The sequence below is a fragment of the Gastrolobium bilobum genome, unplaced genomic scaffold (assembly GCF_033153095.1).
Source record: "Gastrolobium bilobum isolate Gb01-03AN ecotype WA unplaced genomic scaffold, APGP_CSIRO_Gbil_v1 utg889, whole genome shotgun sequence".
NCBI lineage: Eukaryota > Viridiplantae > Streptophyta > Magnoliopsida > Fabales > Fabaceae > Gastrolobium > Gastrolobium bilobum.
The window spans coordinates 401,333-427,124 of NW_026898706.1; the positions used below are offsets into that span (position 1 = coordinate 401,333).

The 25,792-nt window shown below is 33.9% G+C and overlaps 2 protein-coding genes across 2 annotated transcripts; one reads left to right on the forward strand and one right to left on the reverse strand.

Moving 5' to 3' along the window:
* Positions 1 to 16,970: 16,970 nt before the first annotated feature.
* Positions 16,971 to 22,070, forward strand: LOC133318562 (probable LRR receptor-like serine/threonine-protein kinase At1g67720). Its single transcript, XM_061520573.1, has 8 exons — positions 16,971 to 17,679; positions 18,215 to 18,672; positions 18,883 to 19,018; positions 19,116 to 19,187; positions 19,271 to 19,339; positions 19,600 to 19,671; positions 21,628 to 21,699; positions 21,781 to 22,070. The coding sequence occupies exons 1-8, from the start codon at positions 17,066 to 17,068 to the stop codon at positions 21,818 to 21,820; spliced, it is 1,533 nt and encodes a 510-aa protein (XP_061376557.1). The 5' UTR covers positions 16,971 to 17,065; the 3' UTR covers positions 21,821 to 22,070.
* A 2,504-nt stretch (positions 22,071 to 24,574) lies between these two features.
* On the reverse strand, positions 24,575 to 25,494 carry LOC133318563 (uncharacterized). Its single transcript, XM_061520574.1, has one exon. The coding sequence runs from the start codon at positions 25,484 to 25,486 to the stop codon at positions 24,764 to 24,766; it is 723 nt and encodes a 240-aa protein (XP_061376558.1). The 5' UTR covers positions 25,487 to 25,494; the 3' UTR covers positions 24,575 to 24,763.
* Between the last annotated feature and the right edge of the window lie 298 nt (positions 25,495 to 25,792).

The following is a 25,792-nucleotide window of genomic DNA, read 5'->3' on the forward strand; positions in this document are numbered from 1 at the left end:
ATGAACACAGAGTTACAGGCCTTATCTCTTAATGATACATGGAAACTTGTTGATTTACCCGAAGGAAAGACTCCCATTGGATGCAAATGGGTGTATAAAACTAAATATAATGCTGATGGCACCATAGAAAGACACAAAGCAAGATTAGTTGCAAAAAGGTATACTCAAATCGAGGGCATAGACTACTTCGATACATTTTCCCCAGTTGCCAAGTTAACAATTGTGCGCACTCTTCTTGCTCTTGCAGCTGCCAACAATTGGTTCCTCGAGCAATTAGATGTCAATAACGCATTCTTGCATGGAGATTTAGATGAAGATGTCTACATGGTTCTACCACCAGGCATGGTCAGTCCGAAACCAAATCAAGTTTGCAAGCTTCTCAAGTCACTATGTGGCCTCAAATAGGCTAGTCGGCAATGGCACTCCAAGCTTACTTCTGCCCTGTTCTCCTTGGGTTATATTCAATCACAAGCTGATCATTCCCTTTTTACATCAAAGAATGGTCATCACTTCACTGCAGTTTTAGTTTATGTGGATGATTTGGTTTTGGCTGGCAACAGTATGCTTGAAATTCAGCGTGTTAAACAGTTTCTTGACAATAAGTTTCGTATAAAGGATCTTGGTGCATTAAGATTCTTCCTTGGTCTCTAGATTTCTCATTCCACAAAAGGCATTGTTGTTACTCAACGAAAGTATGCTTTGGAACTTCTTTCTGATTCTGGTTTGCTTGCTGCAAAGTCAGCATCCACTCCCATGGATGCATCCATCAAGCTTAAGCGTGCCATGGGTGTTATATTACCTGATCCTTCTTCTTATCGTCGACTTGTTGGGAGACTCCTCTATCTCACAACAACACGACCAAACATTGCTTTTCCTGTTCAACAATTAAGTCAGTTCATCTCTGCTCCTACTGATGCACATCAAGCTGCAGCATTTCGGGTTCTTCGCTACATAAAGAACTCCCCTGCTTCTGGTCTTTTCTTTCCCAATGATAATGATTTAAAGCTATCTAGTTACTCTGATTCAGACTGGGCCTCTTACCCTGATACACGACGATCAATAACAGGAAATTGTGTATTTCGTGGTTCAGCACTTATCTCATTGAAATCCAAAAAGCAAACCATTGTCTCTCGATCTTCGTGTGAAGCTGAATATCGAGCTTTAGCCAGCCTTTCTTGTGAGGGTCAATGGTTTTCTTATCTTCTTGCTGATTTACATTTTCCCTTGTCCCAGGCTTCAGCAGTTTACTGTGATAATGCTTCAGCCTTATATTTAGCTCACAATCCCACGTTTCATGAGCGCACCAAACATGTTGAATTAGATTGTCATGTTGTTCGTGAGAAAGTGGTTCAAGGTTTAATTCATTTATTACCTGTCTCCTCAACAAACCAGATAGCTGATCTCTTTACAAAACCTTTGTATGTTTCTGCATTTCAGAAAGCCATTTCCAAGTTGGGACTTCTGGATATCCATCGTCCCACTTGCGGGGGGATGTTACCATACTCCAACTCAGCTAAAGCACACGTGGATGAAGTGAAGCAACACGTGGATGAATCTAACTAACTCTGTTTGCGTATGAGCTGGCATCAGTTTCTTTCTGTTAGTTAGTTATTGTTAATGGTAGTTACTGGTAGTTATTTTTCTGCCATTTATAGCATGAGCTTCTCACCTGATGTATATAAGGTGAAAGCCTTCTCTTGTAAATCAAATTTGTATAATGAAAGTTTTTCAGAATTCCAAGAGTGTGACATTTAGTAAAAAAACTTTGTGAAAAGTGACATTTTGGTCGGTGTTCCCATCTTTTCAACTTCTCACGATAATTCTCAAGTGATCATTGAATTACAATCGGACACTTTAATGTTATTGGCCAATTAATTGTTAGATAAGGACAATTTGATCTGTTAAAATATTCCATTTGATTCTCTCAAACTTTTTTAAGACGCTTTATTTTCTTAGAGCATATCTTTTATCTTATACCTTTTATTCTTGTTTCCTTTTCTATGATAATTTATGTATAATGAAAAAATTAGCACTAGGTTATATTTCCGACCAATATAATTTTATTTTTTTTATCTTTACTATCACGTTTACATTGTTAGATGGCATGCAAATTAATAGCTTTCATTCTAGTTAAAATAATAAATCAATAGCTTCCAATCACACTGTATCTCACTGCTTACAAGAAGAGAGGATTACAAGAAGGGAGAATAGAGAAGAAAGAGAAAGGAAATAATGGAATCCAGTGTGCTTGGAAGCCGCTGATGTATATACTGTACAAAATTCATAATAAAGATAAGAACATTAAACTAGTATGTAATATAACCTACCTCAAAAAGTTAAATGAGATTAATGGTTTGTTTAGTTGTGTTTTGATTTTTTTGTTCTTAAATAATTAATGAAATACATGTTTTTTTATGATTTTTTTTTTAAATTGAAAGTCAAAATACATAACAAAAATAACTCAAATATATTCTCTAAATTTAATTCTAAAAAAAAAAAAACAATTACAATTTTTAAACTGTTTTTACGAAACAGGACTTATCAAATAAATGTTTTTTTTGCTAAAAATCAAAAACTATTTTCCAAAATAGATTTCAAACATGCCCTCAATTATTGTTTTTGTTTTCACTCTTGAATAAATCCTGCAAAACACGGGTATTACATGAAGTATTCAGAATATTGGGTTGTCTTTATTAAATCACTCGTTAATTAAAAAACATAAACTAACGATGCATAAAAGATCATGAAGAAAATCAACTGTGAAAATCAAACACAAATCCATGGATAAATTCAATGGCAACTTCATGCCTAGTCTAGTTATGACATGCACGATGACTAGAAAAAAGTGTTTGCAAGGAATATGTTAGTGGATAATTTTTTTAGAAGATAAGCATTGGTAGTTTTTTTTTTTTTTTTTTGGTATCTTAGCATTAGTAGGTTGTTTTATTTCGTTTAGTGAGTGTTTTATGGATGATTATTACTTTTAACTTATATTTTATCTATTTAAACTTCCATTACATGAAATGAAAAAAAAATCAATCAAAGAAAAATTCATTTTTTATTGCATTTGTATGATTATAGCAGGGTTCCGCAGTTAAACTCAAATCCTATACATTAGTTTCAAGAATTCTTCACACAATTGTAAAATTATTTAGATGTAACCCCCTCAATTGCTGATCACATCGGAGAGAGCTCCCCAAACAACCAAGCAATAAATATGTTAAGACCTCTATCTATGTGGGTCTAAAACACAATATTAATTATTGGAAATTGAAAATAGTACCTATAAAAAAAATTCGTATTTTAAATAAATATTAATCTCACTTTAAAAAATATGAATACATATAGTGAGGAAAAATAGTATTTTTTGGTGCGTGGGGCCCACAATAACTTGTTTTTATGTTTTAATACACACAAAAATATGCAACTTGCCTGATATTGATGAAAATATTTTAAATATTACATATACCGATCACTTGGTATATTATTCGTATGAAAAAAAATCATATTTATATTGTCCTTATCTTTATGATTATTTTTTATTACTTTTTAATAATGAAGTATATATATATATATATATATATATATATATATATGAGAGAAATCATTTGACTCCAAAGTAAGACTTATAAGTCGTACTCCCCGTCCTAGCCGTCCATATATAAAATTTTTTTTTGTAAAAAAAGTAATATATACTCTAGTTGCACTCAAAGTATCTAGAGGTGTCAATATAGGTTATGACACGCGGGTCGACCCGCGACACGACACGAAACCCGCAAAAATAATAGTGTCGTGTTCGTGTTCAAAAATGACACATAAAAAATACGTGTCGTGTTCGTGTTGATGTATGTGTGCTCGTGTTGACCTATATTTTTTTTTTAAAAATAATAATATATATTTTTTTAATTTCGGCCCATTTTTTTTAAATTCTTTTATCAATTACCGTGTTGACCCATATTTTGCGTGTTATTCGTTTCGTATCATGTCAATTGTCAATCCGCAAAAAATTCATATCGTGTTAGTGTTAAAGATTTTGACATGAATAAAAATTTATATTATATTCATATTGATGTATTCGTATTGTGTTAAATACTCATGCTAACCCATTTTGACAACGACGGTATTGACGAACCAATTGTATTGGAAAGTAAAAGGGAGCCCTCAGGCCTCAGCTGTCAATTTCAGGAAAGTAGCATTATGTACAAGTACAACCAAATGGATTACGCTCGGCTAGATAATCCAATGAACTTACTTTTCAAAAAAGAGAGAATCCAATGAACTTCAATTTATTGGTGACAAAATGTAGAGTCACTGTACACAGTGTCTGTTGGGTTTATATAAAAGAAGTTTTGAGGTTTGGTGCCCTGAGTGGATGGGCTTGACTACCCAAACCTACAATGCTGTGCTTAGACTAGTTGGCCCAAAGATTGTTAGTCTTCGCCCGAATAGTTTCAGCCGAAACAAAATGGTTTGGGCCCTCTTAGATAGCTAGTTAAAGAATCTAGGTTAGGCCTGCATAAGCTATTATCATAAAAAAAGGAAATGGATCTCTACTTTAACATGATCACGTTATATGGAAGAATTTTAATCATTAATAATTAAATCAACGGTAATAATTATGTAACTAAGTGGGCTGGAGAAAAGGCCAAGGAAGTGGATGGAACTGGTTTCAAGTTATGGTACACAGGTACGAACAAGAGTCGAAATGGTGTTGGAATTATGATCGACAAAAGTTTCAGAGATAAAGTTGTGGACGTCAAAAGGAAAGGCGACAGGATTATTCTGGTTAAGCTTGTTGTGGGTGACTTAATCCTGAATATCCTCAGTGTGTATGCACCCCAAATTGGATTGCAACCAACTGATAAAAGCCAATTTTGGGAAGACTTGGAGGAGGTTTTGAGGGGAATACCTCGAGAGGAGAAGATTTTCGTAGGAGGAGATCTAAATGGTCATGTTGGTAAAAGCAATGGAGGTTTTTGATAGAATCCATGGAGGTTTTGGCTAGGTTTTGGCTATGGGACGAGAAACGAGACTGGAGAAGATATCTTGAATGTTGCACTAGCCTACGATTTGATGTTAGTGAACACCTTTTTTTCAAAAAAGGGAGTCACACCTGATCACTTATCATAGTGGCCATAATCGTAGTCAGATTGATTTCTTTCTGGCTAGAAGAGAAGATAGAACTTCTTGTGTCGAATGTAAGGTCTACCCTGGAGAGTGTGTTGCTACGCAACATAAGCTGGTAGTCTTGGATGTTCGGTTCAACAAAGTACGTACAATGAAGAAGAGGGCTCAGAATCCAAGGATAAGGTGGTGGAAGCTTAAGGAGGGAAAAGAGAGAGAGAGTTCAATGATAGAATGTTGCACGAAGGACCTTGGGAGTTTGATGGAGGAGTAAATGCGATATGGAATGAGATGGCTAAGTGTATTCAAAATTTGGGAAGGAGGGTGTTGGGAGAAAGCAAAGGAAATGGATTTCATACAAAGGAAACATGGTGGTGGAATGGAGAGGTGCAAGAGGCAATTAAACATAAGAAGAAGTGCTTTAGATCTTTGCATAAAAGTCCCAATGAAGAGAACCTGCAAAAGTTTAGATTGGCGAGAAAAAATGCAAAGAAAGCAGTGCGAGAAGCGAGAGGCAAGGTTTTCGACGAGTTGTATAAAAGTCTTGGGAGCAAGGATGGTGAAAGAGGTATTTATAAACTTGCAAGGATAAGGGATAAGAAAAGTAAAGACCTCACTCAAGTTAGATGCATCAAGGATGAAAATCAAAAACTTCTGGTGAGAGATGAAGATGTAAATGAAAGATGGTTGAAATACTTCAACAAGCTGTTTAATGGGGATGGAAATACAAGCGAGGTGGACTTAGAGGACGCGTATGATGATATGAATAGAAGATTTGTACGCAGAATTAATACACATGAAGTTAAGGAGGCTTTAAAGAGGATGAAGACTAATAAAGCCTTGGGGCCTGATGGTGTCCCTATTGAAGTGTGGAGAGGCCTGGGGGATGTGGCAATGAAATGGTTGACCAATCTTTTTAATAAGATTCTCCAGACGAATAAGATGTCTGATGTATGGAGGAAAAGTATGATTGTTCCTATCTACAAAAACAAGGGAGATATACAGAATTGTTCAAACTATAGAGGCATTAAGCTAATGAGTCATACTATGAAGCTGTGGGAGAGGGTTATTGAACATCGCTTGAGGAGAGATACCAAGGTTTCTGTAAATCAATTTGGATTTATGCCAGGAAGATGTACCATGGAAGCCATTTTCTTGATGCGACAACTAATGGAAAGATACCGAGAAAAGAAGAAGGACTTGCATATGGTGTTCATAGACCTTGAGAAAGCATACGATAGGGTTCCAAGGAAAGTTTTATGGTGGGTCCTGGAGAAGAAAAAGGTTCCATTAAAGTATGTAAAGGCAATCAAGGATATGTATGATGGGGCTACTACATGTGTAAAAGCTTGTAACGGATCATCAAGTTATTTTCCTATCACGGTAGGTGTACACCAAGGGTCGGCTCTAAGTCCTTACCTATTTGCCTTAGTTATGGATGAACTAACAAAAGATATTCAAGAGGAAGTGCCATGGTGTATGCTTTTTGCAGACGATATTGTGCTTATTGATGAGAGCAAGGAGGGTGTTAATAGAAAACTTGAATTGTGGAGAAGCAAATTGGAATCCAGAGGATTCACATTAAGTCGAAGCAAGACTGAGTATCTGAAGTGTGAGTTTTCTCTGGTACAAGATGAGGACCAAGAACCTGTGCATCTAAATGGTCAAGAGGTACCAAAAAAAATGCTTTTAAATACTTGGGCTCCATTTTACAAAATGGTGGAGAGATTGATGAGGATGTAAATCACAGAATCAGAGTAGGGTGGATGAAATGGCGTAGTGCATCTGCATTTTTGTGTGACCGCAAAATTCCCCTGAAGTTAAAAGGAAAATTCTATAAAACGGCAGTACGACCCGCAATGCTATATGGAGCGGAATGCTGGCCAGCACATAGGCAACATGAGCATAAGATGGGAGTAGCAGAGATGAGGATGTTAAGGTGGATGTGTGGGTACACAAGGATGGATAAGATAAGAAATGAAGATATTCGACGAAAGGTCGGAGTAGTACCGGTAGCCGAGAAGATGAGAGAACATAGATTGAGGTGGTTTGGGCACGTGATGAGAAGACCCATGGATGCTCCTGTAAGAACAGAAGTTTGTTACCAAGAGCTAAACACAAAAAGAGGCAGAGGTAGGCCGAAGCTTACTTGGGGGAAAGTAGTAAAACAAGATTTAATGGAGTGGGATATAGATTGGCGGACAGTGTGTCTTAGAAAGGAATGGAGAAAAGCTATAAGTATGATGGAGGGTTAGACTCGCTGTTATTCCTATGTTCCAGATGGTCCTTTTTTAGTCCTTTTCCCCTTCATTTCCCCCACTTCTTCTTGTCCCTTTCTTTTTTACTTTTATTTATTTATATATACATATATTTTTATTTCATTTTATTATTTTATTTGTGTATTTTTATTTATTTATTTATTTATTATTTTTTATTTTTTTTACTTTTTTTCAACCGTTTTGTATCTTTCATGTGGGTTCATCTACCACCGACCCCAGTTAATTTGGGATAAAGGTGTTGTTGATGTTGATGTTGATGTTCTTTATCACCATTAACTCACCCATGTATGGTTATGATTGTCTCACATGACATGGTCATATTAATTAGCACATGAGAGAATTCACTCCCTAAAAAAATATATTACACCCAGAAAAAAGAATCCTTTTAATTTCTAACATATATCATACAATAACTCCATTTTCTTTCTTCCGCAGTAGCGACGCTTTTAACTCTCTTTTTTTCTTTTTCTTTTTAAATTTCTTTCCTTATTTATAGTTTTCACATTCAGCCACTATCTCATTATCAGTTATTAACTTTGACCAAGAACATGTGTCTAAATTCTGGAGTTGCATTCAAAATTTGATTGAGGTAAAAGATTTTTTTGGATGGCTTTTTAAAGTAAGGGATTGTGATCTTAGAGATGATGTTGATGGAGAGTCTATGATCACAATTCCATATGGATTATTAATTAAACCCACTTTCGGATTTGATTGATTTTGTATACCCGAAAGTATTGGATAATTTGTTAGATCCCACGTTCTTTAAAGAAGTGCAATTTTAACCCCTGAATTGTAGATGTTGCCATGTTGACGAGCTCCTAATTTCTTTGATTCCAGGTGAAGAAAAAATATATCTGAGTTCAAATAATATTTTGAAGTAAGATAATAATTCTGAACTCAAGGATGACGAATTCTCTACTGTGATTTTAAATACATTCTCATGTTCAGGAATTCCTAACCATAAAGTGTCTCTTATGTTGTTGAGAAATATTGATCAATCAAGAGGTTTATGCAACGGCACAAGATTGCTTATTTCAAGATTAGGCAACCAAGTTGTTGAGGGAACTGTTCTTACAAGAAGCAATATAGGACAAACAGTCCTAAGTCCTAATACTTAGAATGACGATGAGCCCATCCAGCCATGCATTTCCTAAAGAAGACAATTTACCCTGGTCGTTTCATTTGCAATAACTATCAATAAGAGTCAAAGACAGTCACTTTCTCATGTTGGTGTTTATCTCCCTAAGCTTGTCTTCATTCATGGGCAATTATATGTTGCACTATCAAGAGTAAAAAGAAAACAGGGATTGAAATTTTTAATATTTGATGATAATGGTAATGTTACAACTAGCACATTTAACATTGTCTACAAGGAAGTATTTCAGAAATTAATGTAGTTGATTTGGTTCTGCAGAATCGTAGTAAAGTAAATGCTTGGTATGTGCTTAACTTATCTCTCCAATGATTACTACTGATTGACACTCAATTCAAACAAAAAATTTGTGATACAATTTTTATTATTATTATAGAAGGGTGTTGATATGTTTTCTAATTTTCGTATTTATTTAGTCTGATTACTGCCTTCATGTTAAGCAGAATATTTAATTTATTTCTTCATAGGTTTTAATTGATTTTATTTTGTAATATTGTTGAATCAATGAAAACTAATACAGAGGAGAAGGTTTATTTTCTACTTTATTTACCGTTGTTTTTTTTTTCCAGCATATATGTTTGTTTTTTTTTCTTCATTTTTTTTTTCTTTTGCCTTTGTAAGGTGCTGTTAATTGTTTTGGATAGTATTGAGAGCAAGAACTTTGGCTCATTTTTTTATCATTTCTATTTGGTAGGACAATATGCATCTCATCACTGTTGCTGCTGTATGCATTGCTGTATATAAAGATATCTTATTGTTGATTGAGCGCATCAACTGCTGGTAATTGTTCTGGATAGTATTGAGCACAAGAATATTTCCTTATTTTTTGATGATTTCTATTTGGTAGGAAGGACAATATGCATCTCATCACTGTGGCTGTTGTATGCATTGTTGTATATGAAGATATCTTATTGTTGATTGAACGTATCAATTGTTGGTAATTGTTCTGGATAGTATTGAGCACAAAAACTTTTCCTTATTTTTTGATGATTTCTCTTTGGTAGGACAATATGCATCTCATCACTTTTGCTGCTGTATGCATTGTTGTATATGAAAATAATCAATTATTGAGTACATAACTATATTTGATTTGTATAATAATTGATGTTTCTTAATTGCAAAGTTTTGTTTGTGGTTAATACTTACAAAATTATATGTGAGTGTTGTAGCTTTTTCACCTCCCAAAATAACACAAAATAGTGACATGGTTCTTTCTTTTAGCGATTAACCAACAACTCTCCGACAAATCTTTTTTCTCCGTACATCGTACGAGTAATGCACTAATATATCATACAATAACTCCATTTTCTTTCTTCGGCAGCGGGGCTTCTAACTTTCTTTCTTTGGTTTAAATTTCTTTCTTTATTTACAGTTTTCACATGCACTATCTTATTTATTTATTGATTGACTGTGTAAAGTATTGTTGTTATTATTATTATGAAGCAAAAGCTCTTCATGCTATATTTCATTTGTTGATCTTTTGGTAACTGGCGCCTGATGTTCTTTATGCGTAAGGGCAGTGGCGGATCCGGGCTCTAATTTGAGCCTAGGTCAAAAAATTATATGTGTATTTTTTTTTTAATTTTAGTTAGTTCATATCATAATATATTTAAATTATATTAAATACAGAACAACTAAGCCAACAACGAGTTATAATTTTATTAAATATTTTTTAATTTTACTAAAAATAATTTTTTTTTATACAAGTGGAAATTAGACACATAACCAAATACAACTTACTCAAATCTTTCACCAAAAACATTTTAAGTTTTACATAGGCCAAATTACAAATTGTAGCCCGGGCTAAATTATAATTTTAATTTGGTGCAAAATATAATTAATTATATAATAATATATAATAAGTACAATTTGTTAAAATTTAGCCCGAACTGAGGCCATACCTAGTATACATGTGGCTCCGCCACTGCGTAAGGGTAATTGGACTTTGTTTCTTTTGAAATTATAATTTAGTTGGTGGTGCTGTTGAATTATTGGCATTATATTACAATTAGAAACAACTATATTTTTGGCAGGTGAGAGTAATTCACAGCATATATGTAATGCATGGGAAAGACATGTTCAAAATGCTCAGTTCTCCCTTTCAAGTTTCACTATTTGACAAGATAAATTGCCACATAATCAAGAAAAAAATTACCAATTTTATCATCAATCAGCACATATATAACAACTTTAACATATTTTGTAAATACAAATTTGTAAAATTTCAAATACAAACGACACAAATCCTTACAAAAAATATTATTTATTATTATTTTTTAAATCTGATTGTAATAAATGAAAGTCCATATCTGAGATAAAATATAAAATCCTAAAAGTGACGATAAGAACATTTTTTTGTTGATAAATATAAAAATCTATTGCATGCTGATAGTTAGAGGGGGCAGACTGGGCTCGGCTCGAAGAGCCGGTCCACCAACACATTTTTATAATTAAATTAAAGTTTCATCCTTCTTCTTTTATAATTAAATTCCTAAATCTGATTTTAATTTTTGTAATTACAAATTCTTGCAAAAAAATAATTATTTACATAAAACGCTGATAGTTAAAGGTTGCAAACCGGGCTTGGCCCAGAGGGCCTGCACGCCCCGCCTGTAAACACGTTTTAATAATTAAATTAAAATTCCACCATTTTTCTATTATAATTAAATTCCTAATTCAGATTTCAATTTTTGTAAATACAAATTTATAAAATTTCAAATACTAACGACATAAATCATTGCAAAAAAATAAATTATTTTATAAATTTGATTGTATTAAATGAAACTTCATCTCTTAGATAAAATATAAAATCCTAGACTCAATTATAAGAGCTTTTTTTGTGAATAAATATAAAAATCTATTACATGCTAATAGTTAGAGGTAGCAAATTGGACTCGGCCCGGAGGGCCGGCCCACCAACATATTTTTATTATTAAATAAAATTTCATCATTCTTCTTTTATAGTTAAATTCCTAAATCTGATTTTAATTTTTGTAAATACAAATTTGTAATATTTCAAATACAAACGACGCAAATCCTTGCAAAAAATAATTATTTATTATTATTTTTTAAATCTCATTGTAATAAATGAAAGTCCTTCTCTGAGATCAAATATAAAAACGTAAATGTGACTATAAGAACCTTTTTTGTGGATATAGAAACTTATTGCATGTTGATAGTTAGATGAGGCAAACTGAGCTCGGTCCGGAGGGCCTGCCTACCAACGCCTTTTTGTAATTAAATTAAAATTTTATCCTTCTTCTTTTATAATTAAATTTCTAAACCTGATTTTAATTTTATAGATAAAAATTTGTAAAATTCGAAATACTAACGACACAAATCTTTGCAAAAAAATAATTATTTATTATTATTTTATAAATCTGATTGTAATAAATGAATCTTCATCTCTGAGATAAAATATAAGATCTTAGATGCAAATATAAAAAAATTTCGTGTGGATAAATATAAAAACTTATTATATGCTGGTATATAATGCTGACAATTAGAGGTTGTAAAGTGGAGTCGGTCCGGAAGATTGACCCACGAATATTTTTTTGTAATTAAATTAAAATTTTGCTCTTCTTCTTTTATATTAAACATAATAACTCAAAAATTTGTCAACTCTATATGTACAAAAAGTTGGAGTTAGGTAGCCAACAATATTGATTTAAATGAAATGCAAAGATTTATTTTTATGATTTGCATGAACTTTTACGAGACAGACAAACAGATTTCTTTTTTTCCCGTGCATCGCACAAGTTATACTTAACTTTGAAGGAGTTTTTTATGTAGGGTGCTGATTTGGAACATTATCTAAGAAAACTTAACGTTCTTAATGAAAAATCCATGTTATTTAAGGTCAACATAAAAAAAAAACAATTTGGAGCAATGTTGTTAAAATCGAGATCTTAAGTAAATTTGGAAGGGGATTAAAAAATCGTAAAATGTAATATCGTAATGTAAAAAAATCGTAAAAACGTAAAAGCGTTTGGAATATTAGTAAAATAGTTTTGATGAAAAAAAATCGTAAAAACGTAAAATCGTAGTGATAAATCGAGATTTTAATAACAATGATTTTGAGTGTTTGAAGTAGCGAAACTATTGTCACCTCATTCTTTAAGTCTTCGGTGGACCCGAATGTATGTTGTTGTTTTTTAAAAATTTATCATCGTGGGTTCTTTCTATTGTTATAAGTTTTTAGCATGTGTATTGATTTGATGCTGTTTAGACACATTTGTTCCAGTGTAAGCAAAAAATATGACTCATACATGACCATTTGATTAATTTGCTTTCAAATCCCTTTCAGACAATGATTTTTGGGTTCTAAAAAAAAATAACCCATTTTTTTTTCTGAGACTATTACTTCTGGGTGTTAACATATTAGCGTAATTTATTTAATAAGCATTTGCATTTTGTATCGTAGGCATAAATATGATGGTAGAAGAGGATGTTCGTGGTAATGCATAAACATAGAAAATCACATGTTTGGTATGTGTTGAACTCATCCCTCCAATGATTGCTACAGAATGATACTGAATTAATAGCGTTTTCTTGTTATAGGTACAAGCTGATCTTTTAATTCCATATTTGTTTGGTCTGTTTGTTACCTTGATTTTTATTAGTGATTGTTATAGTTAGCAATAAGTTGTATGCATTTTTTTTAGCCATCCTCATTTTAACATAGTCAACTATGGCGTATTTATTTTTTCCATAACTCATCGAGTAGATAGCTATATTTGATTTGCATAATATTGATCACTCTGGATAGCAGATTTTTGTTTATGGTTGATATTTGTAATGTTCCGTGTCAATGCTGTAATTTTTTCCACCTGAAATATAAAACAAGATAGCAACACGAATTTTTGTAAGTATAAGGTTTACAGTATGATTAACCAACCACGACGGACGACAAATATTTTGTTCTTTTTTCCTCGGACATTAATTCACTAGAGTATATATATATTTTGTAAAAAGAGGAATATATACTCTAGACTCTAGTTGCACCCAAAAGTATATCCATGTTGACGAACCAACTGTATTGGAAAGTAAAAGGGGGCCCTCAGGCCTCAGCTGTCAATTTCAGGAAAGTAGCATTATGTACAACAACCAAATGGATTACCCTCGGCTAGAGAATCCAATGAACTTCAATATATTGGTCACAAAATGTAGAGTTACTGTACACGGTGTTGGGTTTATATAAAAAGAAGTGTTGAGGTTTTGTGCCCTGAGTGGATGGGCTTGACTACCCAAACCTACAATGCTCTGTGCGTAGACTAGTTGGCCCAAAGATTGTTAGTCTTCGCCCGAATAGTTTCAGCCGAAACAAAATGATTTGGGCCCACTTGGATAGCCAGTTAAAGAATCTAGGTTAGGCCTGCATGAGCTATTATCATAAAAAATATATATTACACCCAGGAAAAAGAATCCTTTTACTTTCTAACATATATCATACAATAACTCTATTTTCTTTCTTGCGCTTCTAACTCTCTTTCTTTTGGTTTAAATTTCTTTCCTTATTTACAGTTTTCACATGGTGCCACTATCTCATTGTCAGTTATTAATTTTGACCAAGAATATGCGTCTAAATTCAAAAGGTGGCATTCAAAATTTGACGGAGGTAAAAGATTTTTCTAAATGACTTCTTAAAGTAGGGGATAATGATGTTGATGGAGAATCTATGATCACAATTCCAGATGGATTATTAATTAAAGAATCAGAACATTCACTCTCGGATTTGATTGATTTTGTGTACCCGAAAGTATTGGATAATTTGTTAGATCCCACGTTCTGTTCTTTAAAGAACGTGCAATTCTAACCCCTAAATTGGTAGATGTTGTCATGTTAAACGAGCTCCTAATGTCTTTGATTCCAGGTGAAGAAAATGTTTTGAAGCAAGATAATAATTCTGAATTCGAGGATGCCGAATTCTCTTATGAGATTTTAAATACCTTATCATGTTTCAGGAATTCTTAACCATAATGTGCTTGTTATGTTGTTGAGAAATATTGATAAAACAAGAGGTTTATGCAACGACACAAGATTGTTTATTTCAAGATTAGGCAACCGAGTTGTTGAGGCAACTGTTCTCACATGAAGCAATATAAGATAAACAGTCCTAATACCTAGAATGACGATGAGCCCATCCAGCCATGCATTTCCTGTAAATTTCCAAAGAAAACAATTTCCCATGGTCGTTTCATTTGCAATGACTATCAATAAGAGTCAAGGACAATCACTTTCTCATGTTGGTGTTTATCTCCCTGAGCTTGTCTTCACTCATGGGCAATTATATATTACTATCAAGAGTAAAGAGCAAACAAGGATTGAAAATTTTAATAGTTGATGATAATAAGAATGTTACAAATAGCACATTTAACACTGTCTACAAGGAAGTATTTCAGAAATTAATGTAGTTGATTTGATTCTGCAGAATCATAGTAAAGCAAATGCTTGGTATGTGCTTAACTTATCTCTCCAATGATTACTACTTATTGACACTCAATTCAAACAACAAATATTTGATACAATTTTTTTATTATTATAGAAGGGTGTTGATATATTTTCTGATTTTCGTATTTATTTAGTCTGATTACTGCCTTCATGTTAAGCATAAAATTTACTTTTTTCTTCATGTATTTTAATTGATTTTATTTTGTAGTATTGTTGAATCAATGAAAAGTATTGAAGACTAATATAGAGGAGAAGGTTTTTTTTAGCGTATATATTTGTTTTTTCTTCTTCATTTTTTTCTTTTGCCTTTGTAGGGTGTTGTTAATTGTTCTGGATAGTATTGAGCGCAAGAACTTTGACTCATTTTTTGATCATTTATATTTCGTAGGACAATATGCACCTCATCACTATTGTTGCTGTATGCATTGCTGTATATGAAGATATCTTATTGTTGATTGAACGTATCAACTGCTGGTAATTGTTCTGGATAGTATTGAGAGCATGAACTTTTACTCATTTTTTGATGATTTCTTTTTGGTAAGACAATCTGCTTCTCATCACTTTTGCTACTGTATGCATTGCTGTATATGAAAATAATCAATTATTGAGTACATAACTATATTTGATTTGCATAATGATTGATGTTTTTTAATTGCAGAGTTTTGTTTGTGGTTGATACTTACGAAGTTCTATGTGAGTGTTGTAGCTTTTTCACCTCCCAAAATATTACAAAACAGTGGCACAGTTCTTTCTTTTAGCGATTAACCAATGAGAGTCGCCGACAAAAAAATTAATCTTTTTCTTCTGCGCATCGCACGAGTAATGCATTAGTATATCATACTATAACTCCATTTTCTTTCTCTTCCGTGCAGTGGCACTTCTAACTTTTTTTTTTTTGGTTTAAATTTCTTTCCTTATTTACAATTTTCAAATGCTGCCACTATCTTATTTATTGATTGATTGTGTAAAGTATTGTTATTATTATTATTATTATTATTATTATTATTATTATGATGATGAAGCAAAAGCTCTTCATGCTATATTTGGTTTGTTGATCTTTTGGTAACTCGCACCTGATGTTCTTATGTGTAAGGGTAATGGGACATTGTTTCTTTTGGAATTATAATTTAGTTGCTGGTGCTGTGGAATTATTGGCATTATATTACAATTAGAAACAACTATATTTTTGGCAGGTGAGAGTAATTCACAGCATATATGTATGCATAGGAAAGACATGTTCAAAATGCTCAGTTCTCCCTTTCAAGTTTCACTATTTGACAAGATAAATTGCCACATAATCAAGAAAACAATTACCAATTTTATCATCAATCAGCACATATATAACAGCTTTAGCATCACTTTTTACAGGTCAGTAAGCAAAGGTATCGTTAACTTACGCGACATTTGCTAAACATAGGTCTTTTTGCTAGATATAGAAAAAGAAAATTAACTTTTCGCATTACTGAATTACGTTTAAATCTAAATAACATCGAATCGAAACATTTTCTGCTCACTAATAATTCAACAGTTTTACGTTTACATTTTTTTTTTTTTTTTTGTTAAACTCAATCGCCCTCTTTACCCGGTACACAAAATCATTAAACCATACATAATTTCATTTTTTTAAAAAGTAACTGACCAAACTCTTTCCAAATGTCATTTATCGAAGATGATTATAAAAATTGAAATATAGAAGTGGCTCTCAACCAAATCAAACAAAATAAAAAGTCAAAGTGAATCAAGAAGGCCTGCCAATAATAAACAATAATGTTTTATATCTACCCCCAACCAAAGCGCAACACAACCGGTTCTTCAATTGAATTAAAAAAATAAAAATCCAACATTGTAAGTGCCGGTTGTGCTGTCTTGTGCCGTCTTTGAAGTCTGACCGGTAAACTTTGTTTCCCGCGTCACTCACTATTATTCTTTTCTTTCCACCTTCCCCATTCTCCATTTACGTTTTCTTCCCTACCACTCCAAAGACCCCTTCAAATTAAACATTATAACCAAACACAACCACCTTAACCTTAACCGTGAGATACTCACTCCCACCACCACCATGTCCCTTCTCTCCCTTCTCCTCTTCTTACCCTTTATCACCCTTTCTCTCTCTCAAACTCCCCCAAGAGGTTTACTTATTGATTGTGGAGCCCTTTCTGGGATCCAAATCGAGGGTCGCACATGGCTTCCCGATTGGGACTTTGTCTCTACGGGGACACCCAAAAACGTTACCTCACCTGTTCTGCTTCCAACTTTGCAAACCCTTCGCTCCTTCCCACTTCAAGCCAAGAAGCACTGTTACCGTGTTCCTGTGTATCGCGGAGCAAAGTACATGGTGCGGACTACCTATTTCTACGGTGGGGTTAACGGCCCGGAGCACCCTTCGCCGCCGGTGTTTGACCAGATCGTCGATGGGACCTTGTGGGCCGTGGTGAACACCACAGGGGATTATGCCAATGGCAAAGCTAGTTTCTATGAAGGGGTTTTCTTAGCTCAGGGGAAGACCATGAGCTTGTGTATCGGGTCAAATAATTATACTGATTCTGACCCGTTTATATCTGCTTTGGAGTTCTTGATTCTTGGGGGTTCTCTGTACAACACCACGGATTTCAGCCAGTTTGGCCTCCGCCTGGTTGCAAGGCACAGTTTTGGAAACTCCGGACCACCCATTCGGTGAGTAGGAAATGTTTCTTTCTTTGCTTTATTCTTCATTACCGTTCCCTCAGTGTTTAGAGTTAATGCCTTTTGTTTAATTAACAATTGTTTGATAATCTTTGTGTGATTAAGCTCTCTCTCTCTCTCTCTCTATATATATATATGTGTGTGTGTGTGTGAATTATGTAATGATCTGGTTATAACGTGGAGGTTGTGAAAATTTTCAAGTTGTTTTTGCGGTTTGCTCTTATGTTGGGGTGCTTTACCATGAATTTCTCCTCAAGTTATTAATTGACCGCATAGATGATTTTCTCCTTCAATGATATAGTGAGAAAGTGCTGTAACCTTTAGAAATGAGAGAGACTAGTGAATGAGCATGTCATAGGTTAGAACTTACAAGCTACTGAAATTAGTTCAGGATTTTATATATATAAGTTGTCGCCAATAATATATTGGAGTTACCAAGTTTTTTTTTCCCCAACGAATGCATTTCCTTCTCCTTTCTTTCTTTTTCCTCACCTCTAATAATGCATATGTGGTTTTTTTTAATCAGATATCCTGATGATCAGTTTGACCGTATCTGGGAGCCTTTTGGGCAGAGTAATTCTACCAAAGCAAGCACTGGCAATGTTTCTGTTTCTGGTTTTTGGAATCTTCCACCCTTGAAAGTTTTTGAGACACATATAGGATCGGATCAATTGGAATCCTTGGAATTGAGATGGCCTACGGCATCACTTCCAAGCTTGCTTTCCAAATACTACGTTGCTCTATACTTTGCTGACAATGCTGTTGGATCAAGAATTTTTAACATAAGTGTAAATGGTGTAACTTATTACCGCAATTTGAATGCCATCCCATCAGGTGTTGTTGTCTTTGCCAACCAGTGGCCTCTGTCTGGTCTTACAACAATAACTTTGACCCCTGCCGCTAGTTCATCCTTGGGCCCCTTAATCAATGCTGGTGAAGTCTTTGAGGTGCTGCCACTTGGAGGAAGAACTTTGACTCAAGATGGTATAGTTCTTGATTTCATGTTTCTTTGCTCAACTTTGGGTCATTCCTAAAATAATCTCAACTTTGGGCCCCTTCAAATAAAACTAGGATCCGCTGCTTGACTGGTTATTCTTTATTTCGAATCCTAACATGTTCCATCATAGTTGTAATGTGCTTGTATGTTAGTCGTGAACATGCAAGGTTTTTAAATGGGGAACTTTCTCTTGACAGTTATTGCTTTGGAAGGGGTAAAAGAGAGCCTCCGAAATCCTCCACTTGATTGGAATGGCGATCCTTGTGGGCCTCCACAGTACTCATGGACTGGCATCACATGCTCCGAAGGTCCCCGTATCCGTGTGCTGACTTTGTAAGCTCAGAATTGAGTTGTCATAGCATAATACTTTGTCCTTTCAATCCTATTGTGGTGTGTAAACTAATAACTTATAATTTCATGTTGTTTTCAGAAACTTGACGAGTATGGATCTTTCAGGATCTTTATCACCTTTTATTGCCAATATGACAGCTCTGACTAACATGTAGGTTCTATGTTCAAATTTTTCACTTCATGAAATTTTTAGTATTTAAAATTTTATGATTGCAAACCATGGCCTTCTTGCAGCTGGCTTGGGAATAACAGTTTGTCAGGAAAGATTCCAAACCTCAGTTCTCTAAAGATGTTACGGACGCTGTAAGTTTTATGTGTGTTTTTAAAAAAAAGTCTGATATGATAGTTTATCTTGCTGCATATGATTAATCGCATCATTAGCTATAGCTAGTCTACATTTTTTCATTAAATGGAAACAGATATTCTTGTAAGTAGTTCTTTGTGTCATGAAGTAAGTCATGCTCTATACTCTATAGCTATTTGCACCATCCAAATTCTTGAAATTTGAGACAACCAATGTATTCATGGAACTCAGTATTTGCATATTGTTATTGTATTTTAAGGCACTTGGAAGACAATCAATTCAATGGAGAGATTCCCTCATCCCTAGGGAACATCAGCAGCTTGCAAGAAGTGTAAGTTCTGCCCTCTTTAAGACATACTAGAGGATACAAGAAAACTGCTTTTCCTTTGCTATTTTAACCCTCCTCCTTTTCATTCCAAGTACTTTCCGATAGTTTCACTTATCTATAGAAAATTAAGTCAGCCTATACAATCAATTATATTGTCTACATGAATGTGGCCCAAAGCTACTTATAAATTATGATCGTTATGAGTAATATCTACTTACTATCTTATCATACTTGTTTAGATTAGGGAGCATCAGAACAGAAATTTGTTGATAACTAAATGAGTTTCGGCTTTGGCCTGATATAAGTATTATGAGAAAATTTAGTGTCATGAACCAGCTTTTCCAAAAATTTAGATTGTCTTGAATGATCTCATAGTAAGTTGCGAAGGACCTATAAAGTTGTTTTGTGACAATGAATCAGCCATTTGCATAACCCACAATTTGGTTCAACAAATTAGTTAGCGGGCTAATTACTATGCCATATATTCTTTATGGTCGTTAATTAGACAATTGTTGCTTGCTTAACATCATGGACCCGATGTATGAATTTTGCTTAACTAGCCACGATTTTGTATTCCTAAGGCAACCAAATGCTAGAAATAAAAAATGTCCAGCAAGCAAGCTGATCATTGAGAGGCTCAATGCCAGAGCTAGCTTCTTTCCCTTATGTTTAGTGGCTCCCTTTTTTAAAAGACTAGGGTTTGCAGCATTTGGGCAACTGTTCTCTGATCCCAAGAATGCTGTTTGGAGGATATTCCCACTAAGAGATACAGAGAGTGGTGTAAATATTGTAATCAGTTCCACATCTTTTACTTTTGTCATCCTTTTATTTGGATTAGTCTATATAGTACACGATGTACATTAGAATTAGTGAACAATATTATTAAATTCATATTTTCCAATATCCCAAAAAAAATAAAAAATATTTTTTTTTTTTGAATGTTGTTTGAAGGATAACTGGTTTGAATTCTGAAGCACAGTGGGTTAAGTAAATCTCTGCATCCTTAAAATGAGACAATTACACCCTTATTATATATCACTTCCCATACACATGCACTTCCCTTATTGAATATCACTTCCCATAGTTGCATCAAGTGAAGATATTTACTTCACACCAAGTGGGACGCAAAAGGGCAAAACACGACTTTCTCTCATTCATCATTGGAGAATCTTCATCTATATATACTCCTTTTTTGTCATTGAAGCGACACCTTTTGCATACCCATCATATTGTTAAATACTACCACATTGTGCCCTATACTTCCCCTTGATTCTCAGCCATCACCTGAGATGCACTTGTGGTGGCTCTCCTATTGCCTCATCTATATTGACATACTTTACCCCTTTGAGGAAAAAAGATCTACTACCATGACACAAATAGTGCACAATCAATCTAAGAAATTTGTCCATCTGAACTTTACAGATGAGAAAAATTAAGTTTGTTAATCTTTGTGGATAAGAGAAATCAGGTTTTTTGATCGTTTATTACTTAGTAGAACTGCAATCATGTTCGTCTATGTATTTAATGTACCTTTTCTTTAACTTTAGCCTGCATTGCAAACTATGAGAAATTATTTTTACAACGTATATCCTGGAGAATTTAACAGATGTTTCACTCAACAATTATTTCCTGTGTACGTTATCCCGCTCCAATTTTACCATCCTTGGACCGATGTACTTGTCAAATTACTACTTTTTGGTTTCTTCCTATACCTTACTTCTTGTTCGAAAATAATTATTTCTCATGAGTGAGGCAATTAATTAGCATGAAATGCCGTTGTGTCCTTTCATACAAAATAGGATTTGCTTATATACCGACACCAGGTCATTAATATTGGTCATGTATCCTTCTTAAGGAAGATCTACCAGTTACTCTTCAGTTCTATTGCATGTCACTGTTATTTTCTTCCTTTCCTTTGTTGTTTCTTGGTACCTGATTGGTCCCCATTTGTTGTTGCAGATTTTTACAAAACAACAATTTAACTGGTCAAATTCCAGCAAACCTCATTGGAAAACCAGGACTGGACCTCAGGTATCTCGCAACACCTATTCATCTTGTCACTATTGAGTTTTACAATTGTTGCTTTGCTGACTCCTCCATATTTATTAACAGAACTTCTGGAAATAAGTTATTATCACCTCCAGCACCTTGAGGAATTTGCTTAGTGCCTTCCATGGTAAAGATTGAGACTTTCCTTTTATCAAGATATTTTGATTCTTTTTGTGCTTAGATTATTCTAATTTGGGTGGAAGTTCTTCATTGTCAACTCGTCAATTGAAGATCAAACTTCATTTCAGCCTTCGCCTGCTGGAGGGCATATAGATTTCAGATTGGTTCAAGTTTGATTCTCAGTTTCATGAAAACTGGAATATCATTTGAAATTGTATCTTACATATCCTTGTATAGGCATTATTGATTATTTTATTGAAATTTTTTATGCAGTTTTTGTTTTTCTTGTATCATGTTCCGGTTTTGGGGTAATCGTCGTGTTCTTTTTTATCTCGTAAAGCCACGTGGTTTCATGTTTACAGTGGATCAATATATATCATCCTCAAATGATGTGAAAATCCTGATATATATGAAAGAAGTATAGGAGACACGATCACTCGTGTTGCCCCACACATATGTGGTGGCGTGGGCCCGCCATTTACAAAAACAAAAAAAAGTGTCATGATTTTCAATGGACCTATTGGGGATAAAAATATTCTTATATTTCATGAGAGTAGTTTTTTTCATAAAAGAAAATTATTGGACCCTCTAAGATGATGTAAAACTAGAGAACATTTTGAGGGCTCCTGGACCACCATTCATTCAGTGATTTGAACCAATCAAAATTAGTCATTTTTTGTGATGTATGTACGAAGGAGAGAGAGTTTTTTTTATTTTTATCCAAATGTCAAATTTTAAATAGAAGAAACATATGGTCCGGGTAAACTGGAATTTTTTTTTGTAAAACTATATGCCTCCATTATTTTTAAGAGTTTCTCTTTTTTCGTGTTACACGACATCTCATGCTATAGACACAACAAGTGATAGGTTTCACCACTTGTTAAAAAAATAAAAAGAAGATAGCATTGATTTCGATGCCTCACAATATGAAAAAGCAATCTCCAACAACATAACGTAAGAAAATAATTTCGCTATTTTTAATTTGGGTAAAGGATTTCTCTAGTCAATAGAGATAAGTTATCTCCAGTGAGCCCAAAACGACGTCGTTTTGAACTCATTGAAGATAATTTTATCTCCGGTGACTGGAGAAATACTTTTTCTTTTTAATTTAATAGGATTAATAGTTTTTCGGGACCCAACACATTAAAAAAAAATATTGGGCGGGATTTTTTATGGGTCTGTTGGAGATGTTTTTCTCCTGTTACCCCCTTCTTAATATCGTTTATTTTTTGGGTATTATGGGCATAATTTTTCTTAGCGAGGAGAATTGAATTGATGTAATTCAATTTCAGATTTTTTTAGTGGACAATTTTTTATTGAAGACTCTGGAAGCATACAAGTCCAATCATCCTTGATTCTTAATGAGGAGAATTGAATTGATGTAATTCAATTTCAGATTTTTTTAGTGGACAATTTTTTATAGAAAAAATGTTTCTGCAATTATTTTATTCTCAAAACGACGTTATTTGGATATTGAAATCTAATTTTTTTTTAAATATAAAGACTATTATAACCCTGAAATAAATTAAAATTACACAACCACCATGATTTCCGTCCCAAACGACGTATTGGGCTTACTGCAGATAACTTATCTGCAGTAACTGCAGAAAAAGCGAACCCATTTTTTATATACTAAACCTTTTTAAGCATTTATTTATTAAAAAATGTCACTGTAAATTAATGTACATATTAATTTTTTATCTCTACCTATTAATTTTTTGATCACTTCTGGAATATACCACTTAATTATATAATCAAGTTTTGTTTTTAATTACATTTTGGTAGTGTTGGAGTCAATTTGTATGCATCTTGGTTAGTTCATCTCCCCTTGCACTCAAAAGACAAGCTATTTTAAGTGGTTCACAAAGATATTTCTTAAAAGTCCTATACCAATAATTAGAATTAGAATTAGAATTTTGAACTTGTGAACATGTACCTACCCACACACTGTATGCTCATACATGGTTGAAGTGATACTTTAGGCTACATAATCAAAGGTTGCTCTAATTCAGGGTTCATATGTCATAGCCGTTAGCTTCTGTTTTCTTTTAATTTTGTTCTGCTATTGATTTATTGAACTTATGTTCAATCCCACTACCCTGAATGCACTTGTTATTCTAACTTATTTTTATTTTCAGATGCTTGACATAATTTTTTTTAGAGTAAAGACCCTTTTTGATTCCTAACAAAAAAAACACGGTTCCCACTTTAATACTTTACAAAAATAAATTAGTCAATTAGTCCATAACAAATTTAAGGTGAACCCATTTTAGTCCTTTTGAGGGAATAATATGAGTCTTTTTTGAATTTGTGAGGGATCACGATTTTAACTAAATGGGTCCACTTTAAATTTGTTAGGGACTAACTGACTAATTTATTTTTATAAGCTACTAAAGTGAGAATTGTGTTTTTTCTCAAGGACTAAAAAATGTATTTTCTTTTTTTTAGTTAGGCTGTTAGCCTGTTAGGTGTACACTCAAATTGCTTTCTATATTCTCTTTCTCTAAATAGTGTTACTGTTCATTAGTCATTAATATTGCGTCCGTGATCAGATGTCTGGCTGATAGGTGCCCATGTGGGACTCACATATTGAGGAACTCTGCATCTATCATGTGACATTACTCCTCCTCAACCAGCTACCCAGACAATCTGAAAAATATTACTGGTCTCAAGTGATGCACACTCCAATGATTATACAAGTCAGAATTTACATTGTAATTTCTCAGATCCACCAAAATGCACAATCCAATGATTATACAAGTCAGAATTTACATTGTAATTTCTCAGATCCACTCAAATTAACACCTAATCTAGCATGGCAACATAATTTGATGGGGGAAAAAAATATAAGAAATAAACAAAACAAACTTATTCGACAACTCTGAGGATCAAACTAAATAAACTTGAGCTCCATAATCTTAAAAGTTCACCGCTCTAATTTGCCTTTCTTAAGTGGAAAAAGAGGAGGCAAGGCACTGCTCTTCAACTGTGTGCAAATTGGCACGTTAATCATTGGTCTAATTCTAATAGTAGCTGACCTTGTCCTCTCTAATCCTTTCTTCAACCTCTTCACATTCTGCTCTTTATTCCTTGAACCTTCTTTCCCTTCTTTGGCAGCTACATCACCAAGTGAGCTGGCAGAAGAGGATGAAGATGAGGAAGAAGAAGAGGGTGATAAAGAAGAAGCACGTTGCTTCTTCAACCTCAATAACTCTTTCCATAGAACAGTGCACTTAGGTGGTCTTGGAGATGGGTCATCATCCACAAACCAATTTACTCTATTCTCCTCTTTGTTGCTCACTTCCTCTTCTTCCTCTTTATCTTCTCCCTCTCCATCTTTGGCTTTGAGACTTATCTTGTTGAGCTTCTCTAGATGTTGCATCTGCCAAAAGGGAAGGAGCTTCCCTTCAAAGAAAAGCTCATCAGCTGTTAACACTGCGTTATTGTTACTCACGTTGTTTGACAGGAACTCAAAATCAGCATTCCTTGTTGTTTCACGTTCCTTGTCTTTATCTTTTTCATGCTCAGTGTTTGGACTGATGGAGATGAAGTTATTCTCATCTAAGAACTCTGCTGAGAAAGATATTCTAGGACTTGAAGGTGCATCAATAGATCTGGGGTTACCCTGAACGGGTTCAAGGGAAACCATCTTTTTTTTTTTTTTTTCTTTCTGTTTTGGGGTAGGGAGAGATGAGATGCTGCAGTTAGGTGGACTTGGCTACAGAGAGATGTGCTTAGTGCTTAGGCTCTATCTATCTATCTATCTATCATATGCATGAGATTGTGACTTATAAAGGAGAAGAGAGTGCTTTAATGTTACATTTAATTTTTAATCTCTCTTCTTTTAACTGTCAGGACGGTGAGATTATTAAAATCAAATGGTCTGGTAAACCCGAAACAAGTGACCTATGATTCTGTTTAGAATATAGGGACAGCACATGGACGCCTTGGGAAG

Bases quoted from the DNA above. Each gene is read 5' to 3' on its own strand.
- LOC133318562 (XM_061520573.1), top strand. From the start codon at position 17,066: ATGTCCCTTCTCTCCCTTCTCCTCTTCTTACCCTTTATCACCCTTTCT. The intron at 19,188-19,270 runs GTAGGTTCTATG...GCCTTCTTGCAG, and splicing joins ATGACAGCTCTGACTAACAT to CTGGCTTGGGAATAACAGTT. The intron at 19,672-21,627 runs GTAAGTTCTGCC...TTGTTGTTGCAG, and splicing joins ATCAGCAGCTTGCAAGAAGT to ATTTTTACAAAACAACAATT.
- LOC133318563 (XM_061520574.1), bottom strand. From the start codon at position 25,486: ATGGTTTCCCTTGAACCCGTTCAGGGTAACCCCAGATCTATTGATGCA.